The 10,984-nt window shown below is 46.5% G+C and overlaps 6 protein-coding genes across 6 annotated transcripts; 2 read left to right on the top strand and 4 right to left on the bottom strand.

Moving 5' to 3' along the window:
• Window positions 1-1,231: 1,231 nt before the first annotated feature.
• BBA_08674 (uncharacterized protein) lies at window positions 1,232-2,422 on the top strand (the record flags this gene model as incomplete). Its single annotated transcript, XM_008603771.1, has 1 exon — window positions 1,232-2,422. The coding sequence occupies one exon, from the start codon at window positions 1,232-1,234 to the stop codon at window positions 2,420-2,422; it is 1,191 nt and encodes a 396-aa protein (XP_008601993.1).
• An 802-nt stretch (window positions 2,423-3,224) lies between these two features.
• BBA_08675 (uncharacterized protein) lies at window positions 3,225-4,394 on the bottom strand (the record flags this gene model as incomplete). The annotated part of the gene is made up of 4 exons (XM_008603772.1): window positions 3,225-3,448; window positions 3,625-3,824; window positions 3,970-4,183; window positions 4,316-4,394. The coding sequence occupies 4 exons, from the start codon at window positions 4,392-4,394 to the stop codon at window positions 3,225-3,227; spliced, it is 717 nt and encodes a 238-aa protein (XP_008601994.1).
• A 1,297-nt stretch (window positions 4,395-5,691) lies between these two features.
• BBA_08676 (uncharacterized protein) lies at window positions 5,692-6,183 on the bottom strand (the record flags this gene model as incomplete). Its single annotated transcript, XM_008603773.1, has 2 exons — window positions 5,692-5,883; window positions 5,935-6,183. The coding sequence occupies 2 exons, from the start codon at window positions 6,181-6,183 to the stop codon at window positions 5,692-5,694; spliced, it is 441 nt and encodes a 146-aa protein (XP_008601995.1).
• Window positions 6,184-7,192: 1,009 nt separating this feature from the next.
• Window positions 7,193-7,516, bottom strand: BBA_08677 (uncharacterized protein; the record flags this gene model as incomplete). Its single annotated transcript, XM_008603774.1, has 1 exon — window positions 7,193-7,516. One exon carries the CDS (start codon window positions 7,514-7,516, stop codon window positions 7,193-7,195), a length of 324 nt encoding a protein of 107 aa, XP_008601996.1.
• Window positions 7,517-9,037: 1,521 nt separating this feature from the next.
• Window positions 9,038-10,131, top strand: BBA_08678 (Arv1-like family protein; the record flags this gene model as incomplete). Its single annotated transcript, XM_008603775.1, has 4 exons — window positions 9,038-9,226; window positions 9,303-9,356; window positions 9,441-9,597; window positions 9,665-10,131. 4 exons carry the CDS (start codon window positions 9,038-9,040, stop codon window positions 10,129-10,131), a joined length of 867 nt encoding a protein of 288 aa, XP_008601997.1.
• Window positions 10,132-10,471: 340 nt separating this feature from the next.
• On the bottom strand, window positions 10,472-10,837 carry BBA_08679 (V-type proton ATPase subunit e; the record flags this gene model as incomplete). The annotated part of the gene is made up of 3 exons (XM_008603776.1): window positions 10,472-10,604; window positions 10,662-10,745; window positions 10,827-10,837. 3 exons carry the CDS (start codon window positions 10,835-10,837, stop codon window positions 10,472-10,474), a joined length of 228 nt encoding a protein of 75 aa, XP_008601998.1.
• Window positions 10,838-10,984: the final 147 nt, after the last annotated feature.

Genomic DNA, 10,984 nt, shown 5'->3' on the forward strand with positions numbered 1-10,984 from the left:
CGCTTATCTAGCCTGCTTACTTATTAACTACGTTATTTATTTTAACTATATTTTAATTCTAATTAAAACCTATTAATTAAAATAAACTTCTATATAATACTTTTATAACGATAATAACTATTAATATAATCTAATTAAATATTAGATTCCTTAGATAGTATATTATACTTTAGATTCTAAGTTTTTAAGACTTATCCTTAATTTCTATTATATTATAACTAGAAATATTATAAAGTAAATATATTAGATAAGAAACTATTACTTTATAGTATTAATAGTTAAAATAAGTAATAGAATTATAAAGACTTTTTAATATTAAGATATCTTTATTATTTTTATAAAACTCTTTAAATATAGAGAGAAAACACTATTTCTATATACTAATAGTTAGTATAAATATTAGTATAGGCTACTAGAATACTTAAGCTACTAGTACTACTCTATAGTATATCTAGAGCTGATGTTCTACTGTTAGGGTATAGTAGCGATGTATTTACTGACTATATTTCGCCTAGTACTTTATACTATATCTGCTATTGTTATGTCTGCTTCCGTTGACTTTTTATGTTTGTACTTGAATATAGCTGAAGTCTTTTTAAAGTATCCTTGTAATTCTATATAAAATACTACCTCGGCGTGCTGGGCACTCCGTAGGAATCTTGATGACATAGGACCCTGTGCTCAGGTCTCTACACCTCAGGTATCTATACCTCGGGAAGCCTTAGCTATTCTAATTTAAACGTAATCAGTTTTAGGCTGAAGCAGAATGACGTAGCCTTTAACTCTAGGCTGCTACTACTAAATTATACAGGAATAAGTGTGTGCGGGGTATCTATAGTAGCTGCGGGAGAGACACTAGCTTTTACAATCCGGTTCCTTACTTCATCACGTAATCGTCTCCGTTGGACCAGTATAGCGCGATTTAAAGTTTCAAAAGGGAATAGTTTCTATACAACTCTAAATCCCCTAATCACCTAATTGCGTAAACTAGGACAGATGTGTAGGGTAGAAACGGGATACGCACATTATATGGCTCGATTCCTTTTTTTACATCCTATAATCATTCTCTGTGGAACTAGTCTGGCTGGAGCTAAAGCTTCACCAAGGCTAGCTATATATTGCTGCATCCCTCAACCACGCTGTTACGCAAATTAGAATCGTCTGTTCGGTGTCTCTTGCCTATAAATCGACAGGGACAGGAAACGAAGTTTAAAGAGACAGAATGTCGACAATGCCAAAGCCTTCCGTGGCACTATACCTGCTCTCGCTTGGTGCTCTCCTCGCACCATTGCTTCACAGTGTCCAAAGTGGCATGTTGGGCTTGATACTGGACAATGTGCACTCTGCGCATCCGGTCTTGCCAGGCACTGATATTCCGCTGCGGACCAGCTGGACTGGCCTGGCCCTTTTGGATGTCATATTTTCTGTCATGATTTGCGTCTTTCACGTAATTCTCGACCCTCACAACCTCAGCCTCTTCATTCAAGGGGGGCACTTTTTTGGGCTTTGGATGGCGGCCTGGATCTTGGTTTTGCTGGAGTCAGTGCCGAGTATTAAAGGTTCGACCAACACTCATTCCCCGCGACGGAGCCGAAGATATGTGATATGGGGCTTGATCATGGAGTTCATGACCGTTGCATTGGGTTTTCCGGCATGGTGTGCTTCCGACCTACAAGAGTCTCCAATCGAACCTCGCGCTGTATCCTCACCTTGCTCGGCCTCATCGTTGGACATTGCCGAAATCAAAATGCTGCCCTGGTCTTTTATCCTCTCTACCGGAATCCCAACACTTCTTATGTTAATTTGCAGGCCGGATGCTGAAGCCGCATTGTTTTCTCAACAATCCTGGATTCTAATTCGCCTCTTCCACCCGCTTCTATTCGCGACTGTGCACGGTCTTCTCAGTACGAAGAGCCAACCAAGTAGCGAGAAAAACTGCAGTCGACAGGAAGATTCCGGCACGGAGCAAGCTCGCGAACTAAACAAACTTTACACCGTCGCCTTCTGGATAGCTGCCATGCCGCACTTGCTAGTGACATCGGGTGTGCTGTTCGCCAAATTCTTCCCTCGGCTTCTACCTGCACCGATCGTCGCCTCCTTATCGCTCGGTGCCTTGTGGCCTGTCGCATCCATATGGCGAAGCGTCTTCATGGAGGTTGAAAGTACCCAGCAGGGTGTCGCCTTATTCATGACTGCGAATGAGATAATTTCCACCGTGGCGTTATTGGTGTGGGCTTGGAACAGGGGCGGGTCTGCTATACCAAAATCTGGGAGAAACGGCCAACAGAGTCTAAGCATCGGTCTCTGGAAGGCGATTTTCCTGGCCAGTATCTTCGGACCGGGCGCTGCGGCTGTCGCCCAAGTACAGCACCGAAATGCAGTGCTGCAGCAGATGACTCTGTCAGCCAACAGAAAGAGATAGGTCAGCAACCATCGCAAGTGCCCGTTTGTATCGATTCTAGCATTTCTTCCACTGTTGTTGTTCTCATCTGGAGACTCCATTTAACGATGTCGCTCAACGAACCTGTACCTATAGATAACGGTGAACCGAAGCGTGTCATTTTGCGCCTGCGATTAATCGAATTTGAGGATAATGGCAGCCCCCACACCGATGCTACAGCGGCGTACTTGAAAGCAATCGGGAGAAAGATGGATGAATGCGGACCTCAGGGACGACACGTTCCGCACGTGGAGATGCGTCAAGAGTACATGGAGAATAATCCTAGAGCCTCGTTCCACATCACGCTAGTTAGACATGGAGAAGCACGCGGTTAGAGAGCCAGACATGAACAAATTACCACACGCCGGACATCCGTAATAAACAATTATAATGTGTTACATACCGGTATATAATCGGTCCTGTTCTATTCTTTTTCTACGTTTGGCTGGTCGCTCTCCTTCCTCCGGTTTACTCTTCTCAGTCGGCCATAGTGGCGCGACACAGATTATGTTCCTTCCATCTGACGTCGCCCTCTCAAAACACGTATCCGGTATCAGCGCTCAAGTTTTGCTACCAAAAGTTCTCTAGCCTCTCTCTAGGTATTCTACCGCCAACCGCTCCATCTCAGAGGGCTCTGCCGGGTTCACCACTACCTCCCTATCACCTATCCACTATCCAGTCCCCTCTCTCCGAAATTCTAAATGCGATCCGTACTTCTTCAACTTCCTTTCCTCGTGAATCGGCCTACACCTGTTGGTACAGCAAACAACAAGAACACCAATAATCAAACCTCGGCAGACGCTTCCATCTCTCCTTCCGCCGCTGGTATACCCCGTGAGAATAGTGGCAGCGGCACGTCCTCCGCCTGCGTTGGATGATCTTCTTCAGGACCCAATGCGTCCCTGATCATGTCCTCCAATCCAGGACCACCGTTTGTTTCTTCCTGCACATCTGCCTCGGCAGCTTGTTCCGTGGTAGCAGACCTGCCTCCTTCGTGGCTTGCCCGCCCTGTCCACGGTCGCCGTAGTGGGCTGGGACGCTCTCTGCCCCTGCACTTTGGCCGCCTGTGTCGGCCACGTATCCTACGTGTGACAGCAGTTCATTATCCACCTCGGCGGCAGCCCTGATCTTGGCCTTCAGGCGCTCATGGCAAATTTACAAGTTATCAATAGTCTACCGCAGACTTAATTCCTTATTCGTTAGCTTTTCAACAGTGGACCTTTGTTGTTGTTCTATGGCAGCTGCGGAATTCGCTTTGGCTTGCTCTTCTGCAGATAGTGCGCGAACTTTGGCAGTAAAATCATCCACCATGGAGCGCAATCGTCTTTCCTCTTCCTCCAGTTGTCGTACGACTGACCGCTTATCGCGCTCCATTGCTTCAAGCCTGATCAGCTCGTTCCGCTTTTCGCTCAGCTGTACAGATACTTGCACGAGCCTTCCAGTCCCGTCAACGTCTTCACCAGCTGCTGCAGCTTGACTGCCAGCAAGACGCTCAAGTCGTATCTTGCCACCCCTTCCCCCGGCCACACCCCGGATCCGCCGCAGACCGTTTCAGCTCGTCGATGCGACCCCGATTCTCCTGTTCAACGGTCGCGAGATGCTCGAGTTGAATGACTTGTTCCACTTCCAGTTGCTTGAATTTGTCGAACTTCTCCTGAAGTTCTTTTTCCTTCGCCGCCGAGTCAAGCACGCGAGCTGCCACAGTGCTCTCGAGCCCTGTCACTCTGGCTCTTTGCTGTTGTTCTTTGCCAGAAACAGTTCCAGCCGTGCCTCAGCATCAACGGTCGGTCTCCCTTTGCGCATTTTGGAGTATTGTTCGATACTCGTCTTCTACCCGCCCATCCACTTCCATTTGTGTATGAAACCCTGGAAAACCTGCAAAAGCTTCACCCGCAGCAGGCTCCACGCGCATGCTAATGCCATGGATTCTATTCTCCTCGGGCGCCGTTTGCATGGCGTCACAGGAGATGGACAGATCCTGTCCAAAATAAGCCAAGTATATCGAGCGTTGAACAAAGAACGAGGATAGCTTTCCGCTTTGTCTTGAGGTGATTACGTGTAGCTTATCTAGGAACATGAGCAGCTTGTCGTGCATCTGGTCGGCCACTCGTGACCGTCCGCATTGCACTGCAGTCTTACGGTCGCCCACCTCGATGACAAGCTACTATTAAGCTACCTTCATCTTTTCAGGCATGCTTATAGAACGCGGGGGCCCATACCACATATCGAGAGGAAGACGCAGGTTGTTCCGCGCCGCCATGACTGCTGGGGCCATCCAGTCCGGGTAGCTCCGGCAAAGCCAGCAGCGCTTATAAGGCCTCCTTCGTACCTCCGTTAATAAATCTCACGCAAATTTCAAGGAACACGTTATAATTTAGAGAGGACTAAACGTCTATAGAAAGATATAGCTTCCACGGCGTTAACTATAGCTTTCTCTATAGGATATCTTTATAAATACTATAAGAATTTATAATAAGTTTCTATATAAAGTTATTTAATAAACTAATAATACTATTAGCTATAAGATTAATTATAAAAATAAGTATATATAACTCTAATTATAAGCTATAGTTTAAAGAGAGGTTATAAATAGTAACTAGTTATACTAGTGCCTTATATACTACCTTAAGGTTAATAGCGCTTCTTAATATATCCTCTTATCTTAATAGCTACTTTACTATATATATTTCTCTAACCTTAGTAAAGGCGTCCTAAATAAGTTAGTCATACTATTACTTAATAAGATACTTTAGTGTCTCTAGCTTAATACTAATAACCTTTAATAAATAGTTTTAGAAGGCTATTAAGACACTTATACTATATAGTAGGTCTATATAATACCTATAATAGTAAATTTTTTTATTCTTATAACTATAGTAGCTAAGTTCTAAACTAGTAAGGTTATAAACGTAGGCCTAGGTGTTTATAGTTATCTTTTATTTTTATAATAGGCGGTCGCTAGAAGAGATAGTAAGTTAAGGTCTACTACTAATAGTGGAATACGGAGGTAGGTTGCTAGCGGATATTAGAAGCCACTAAGGATCTACTAACGCGCTAGATATTAGTGATAGTATAGTAGTTACTAAGGAAGGATAAATGCTGCCGCTATTAAATAAATATATTATATCCCTTATAACACAGCTCGCGGAAGGATTATTAATTTTCCGCCGTATGGAATATGTATAGAATAGGAACTAGTTATATGGAATATGGAATATAGAGTATGGAATTTTCTATGTAGATTAATTAATCTATACGCGTATGGATAGAAAGCCTGCTTGAACCGGACCGCCTGGTCCACCAAAATCGCTGGACTGGACTGGACCAAGTAGGCGGTTCAGGCGGTCCAGCCCATTTGGACCGCTTGTTAGGAACACTGCCCGTGAGAGGCTGGCGGAGCGTCGTCGCCACCCTTCATCGGACAAGGAATTGCCTTGAGTAGGCTAGTTTTGCCGCCAGTCATCCGCCACTCAAGATTCTTTTTCTCTTCATACTCGGCATAGCATGTGATGGCGGTCTATCGGAGAGGCAGGCCTCGCCACCCTTGGGCGGTTGAGAAATGTAGTGGACGTTGTACATTTGCCAGTTGCCTTGGGAGGAGCCTTGCTGAGGAGCCTTCTGTGACTGCTGATGCTGCTGGTCTGGTGCTGCATGTAGACGGAAGGAGGGACGCCCTGCATCTGCATATTGTTCATGCGAAAGTCGTCGAGGGACTTGAGGCTGTTGGAGGAGGCGTCAGGCATGCTAAGCCGGAAAGTCCGATGAAGAGGCGTATAATATAATTTTCCCGAAGATTTTCAGCTTAAGATGTTAGATACGGAATGATAACTCAAGCTAAGCTAACAGAATTGAAGCTTTTTATAATATCATTATAATATTATCAGCCAATTAACTAGAAATATCGACCTATAGCCTATAGCAGGAGTCTGCAATATATACAGCCTGCCTTCAGCAGTGCGTTACGTAGTACATTAACTAGTAAAAGGGCTTTAAGGGTGGTATTGCAGTGTATGGATTCAGTAGCTTCGTATATGTAGGTGCTGACTTCGTATATGTAGGCGGTGCGTAAGAGTGATGTAGGGTATAATATAAAGAAGCGGCGATATAGCTTATGCAGGAGGTAACGCAGTGCATTTCGTCAATGACTTCGCTAAGCGACCTCAAAAGAGCAAGCTTTTGGAAACTAAGGAGATGAGAGGCACTGGCAAATCTGTACTCATCGGCTGCAGCCTTCGCTCCTGCTAACTACAGTCGTTTAGCTTCAACCCGACATTTACTCGACCACTAGGGTCTAGTTATAGCTTAAGATGTCCTATAGGAGTCAAAATAGGATGGTTTCTCGGGAGTACAGAGTAAAGCAGGTTCAGCTTTCGTAAAGTGCTTATAGCCAATTTTTGTCAGTAGCCTAATTATGGTTAGATAGGCGTACTTGCTCTACCCGCCTTATTTAGGCTTTGACCTCGAAATCAGGACACTGATCTTAGATATCTGTTATTATAGAATGATCTGTTGATATCTCAACAGTATAACTTATAATTGGGCAAGTACCCTTAAGGCCTACTATAGAGAAGATAAGAAGATATGTGATACATTGGTTGATAAAATATAAATAGGTAACGTGCTATTCCCCTACCATCAGGTGTCTTAGTCTACAATGCATGTTGAAAGCATCTTCAGGCTGTCCAAGTGAGTCGGTTGAATGACGTTGTTCTCGACTTAAATAGGCTGAGGAAAACACAGCCGTAAAACTCCTCAAGGGGGCCCATTCTCTCTGATTTTCTGCATGACAACTCTAGCCAGAGAATCCATGTTGGAGTGGGTACTGAGTTTGTTCAGAGTGACCTTCCCGTTCCAGTCCTTGACGCTGATGGAGCGAGTGTGTCCTTCGACTGAGTGGCTCTTGTCATCGAATACCATGGCAAAGCGCCAGTCGGCTTCTTGAAGTGCCTTTCCCAGACTGACCGTATTGCTGTGACAGCCATTAGGGCCCCAGATCCTTTCACCCTTGAAATTAAGTGTGCCCGTGAGAGTGTGGCCTTCCACGGAGTGCTCCTTGCTCTCGGTCCAGACTTCCATCGTTGCTATGTTGGTACTCGATTCACTTAGCAGGTAGGAAATGTTTATGTAAAGTAGCTTCTCATACTTGTTTAGGTGCTTTGGTGATGAATATGAAAATGTTGGGTCTAGCAGCAGAGTAAAGGAGGAGAGTATCACAGCTTCTGCCGTGACAGAGAGGGTGCTGTTTTATAGTCTTTATCTTAAGAACATAATTCCTATAATATATTTAGTCGAGGGTTTATCAGCGATATTACTTATTATAAATAGTATATATACTAGAAATGCTATTGTAGAAGCAGAAGGAGAGTAGTAATTCTTGACCTACTTAAGTCGTTATAGACTTCATATATAGTTGATGTCATTTATACTCAATATTCGATATAGCCGTCTATTGAAGAATATTAATATTCAGAAAACTCATATTAAATATTGAGTATTGAAATGTAAGGTGAAAATGTTACGCAATTTTGAGCGAAGCGCTTTCGGCCCAAACGGCCCGGGCTCCCGTAAAGGGCCTATGCATCCTCCTGCATACTTGAAGAATTTACCGTCACCGGATCCCATGCCTCCACAGCATTGATAATTTTAGTCTGTATCTGCCATGTCCGTATCATCCACGACAAGAAAGTCTTCACTCCTTGAGACTGCTGGTGCAACTCGGTTCATAGGCAGCGAATTTAGTAAATCACGTAGCCAGAGAAAACTTGTTGTTGCCACCTTCATCCATCCCTACTACGTCTGCGGTGCCAGCCACTGTTTACTACTGAAGGCAGCTCTATTGCTAATCTCCTCGACAGCGGTAGCATTTCGGAATCATTCCATGTTTCTGTCAGTACGCAGGACGGAGAGTAGCTCTGATAAATCCGAGGCTCATCTTTGCAGACAGCAATCTGTGAAAGGAACTTTTGGCTGCTGTTACTAATAAGGAATCTGTCTGCTTCCTCTGTCTTGGCTAGAGTCCCCCTGATGGGTGTCTATGGTGCCTGGTTCCGCTGCTGCATCTGGGGAAATGGCGAACGGCAAACGGGAAAGGCGAAAAGGCGAAGTGGCAAACCGGAAATTGACCACCTGACTCGTTGGAATGTTACTGATGACTCTAATAACTTAGAGAAAATACAATTATCAATCAAGGCAGCGAATTAATTCGGTGCCTCAGGCAGCAAATACAAGAGAAGTGGCGAGGACGGCGTTTGCTCGCTATAACTATGATCAGTGATGCAAGTAGGATCCAATTTGCTTATACTGCTAGAAATTTTGTATCGTATTAAATCAGCTTATTAACGGGAGGGAAACCGAACTTATATCAGTCCAGGTAGGTGCGTAGCACATGTAGCTGTCTGGGCTGATACAACAAGGAGGCACCAGCGAAGGTGCTGGTGGGGCGAGCTCTGGCGTAGATGGCGCTTCATGCGCAGGAAGCTCTTCTATCTAGGTACGTTAGCATCTCCCGACGGCAACGGGGCGGCTAGGCAAATACTGTCGAAATGACACTGGCCGCTAGCGGAAAGAAAATAGAATTACAAATATTCGATACCCGCCATGCCGATTTGCATCGAGTGCCGGCACCCGGTCAAGACGCTGTGGACGCAGTACTCGGGTGCGGGCGACAAGGCCAGCGGACACAACATCCGACTGACCGTGTGCCGCAAATGCGGGCGCTTCTGCGATAAATACGTCGAGCATGACTTTGTCGTGCTCTTTATTGATCTGGTTCTCATCAAGCCCCAGGTACGCGGCAGAATGGCGGTTTCGATGGGGAGGAGGGGGCCCGCTCGCGAACGAATCTGACAAAGAGCTTTTGCAGGTTTACCGACATTTACTACATAACACGCTGATGCGTGATGGCGACCGATTCGATGTACGTTATGGAACGATATTTGGTCATATAAAGGAGAAGGAAAATAAAATTTCTTGATATGCTAATGGCGGGAGAAATGGACAGCCTTCAATTGTTCGACTCGGCGTCTTGCTGCTGCTATTCGACGTCTACCTCACATGGGCGCGCATCGAGAACCAAGGCCTGCCCGGCAAGACGTCAGGTGAAAGCAACCTGGGCCAGCTTGCGCAACAGCCCATTGTGATTCAATACTTTTTCTTCCGTAAGGGCAGATCAACCACGATTTTCTATTTCTTTGAAACACAACTAATTCGTCTCTGACCCAACAGTAATGCTCTGCACCTTCTCGACCGTCGCCTTCCACATCGTCATTCGCTTCCTCGTCGCCTCGTCGCTATCGCCGCTCGTTCTGCTGGGCGTGCTCCCACGGCACGGTCGCCCCAACGCCGTGTCCACGGCGCTGCTCGTATCCTCCTCGACCAAGCTGTTTCCCATCCTGCTCGTCATCTGGGACTACGACGTGCCCGCGGCGGCAACGTCGCTCGGCTGGGCCGTCGTCGCCAACAACGTCGAGGCGCTGCGCATCCTGCTTGATTGCCGCTACTACGTTGCTTGCCTGCTCGCGCTCGCCGGCGCGGCCGCCCGCTGGTTTGTCGCGCGGCTGGTGCTCGTGGCTGCGGGGCTCGACGATGTTGACTCGATATCTATCGACGCGAGCATGGCGACGGATGCTAAGGCGCTCTGGGCCATGGTGACGTATGTGACGGATTGGGTAGTACGCCTGGCTGTCGGATGATGATGAAGATACCCCATGTAATAGAATGATATACAATAGCTGCAAATGTATAATAATTTTGGTGAGCCCAGTAATGCACCTCTTGTCGGCCTTGCAGCATTGGCAGGCTTGCGTTGGAAAAGCTCGCAGCATACACAGCCAGCTCTCTTCTCCTCATTCTGTTCTTGCTTGCAGAAGAAACTTGATTGAATTGAACGCCCATAATATAAATAGCTCTTCCAATGATGTGATTTGTAATTATACGCAAGCGACCCTCGATGACGGCAGCCGCTTCCTTTTCCTTCCTGTACTCGCTCGTCGTCTATCAAACATTGCATCCTCCACGTCGACGTTATCCCGGCTAGTGCTCTAGAAATTGTTCTCGCAGATCGTGTCGTTTCGGTCGGATTAAGGGATGCAGTTGTGCCAGGAAGGTGATAGCCCACATGAGGTAGCAGCTGACGATGGCGAGGATGAGGGATGAGCGCCACAGTCTGAAGCGCGCGTTAGCTGGTGGCTGGCGAATGGAGGGCGGAGGATTTTCAACATACACACGGTTCTCGCCCTTGGGAGCGAGAAGCCATGCGGCGGTGCACATGGCCACGATGACGAAGAGGCCGATGAAGACAGAGTATCTGAAGGAGGGCGATGGGCGTTAACTGGAAAACGGCATGTCATGCAGGCAGGCTGCAGGTTCGAGGTGGTCATGGGCTTACCCTTGAGCCATGTCTTCTGTCTATCTCGAGCTAGTGCTGGGAAAGTCGACACTGTGACGTGATGCCGCTCGAGGTTGAGGCTTTGGCGATGCTATCTGCTCTTCGGCCAGAGCTACGCAGGCTGGCGGTAGACAGTCAGTGACAACAGCCCACGGAGC

Source organism: Beauveria bassiana, assembly GCF_000280675.1.
Source record: "Beauveria bassiana ARSEF 2860 unplaced genomic scaffold BBA_S00038, whole genome shotgun sequence".
In the NCBI taxonomy this organism is placed as follows: Eukaryota; Fungi; Ascomycota; class Sordariomycetes; order Hypocreales; family Cordycipitaceae; genus Beauveria; species Beauveria bassiana.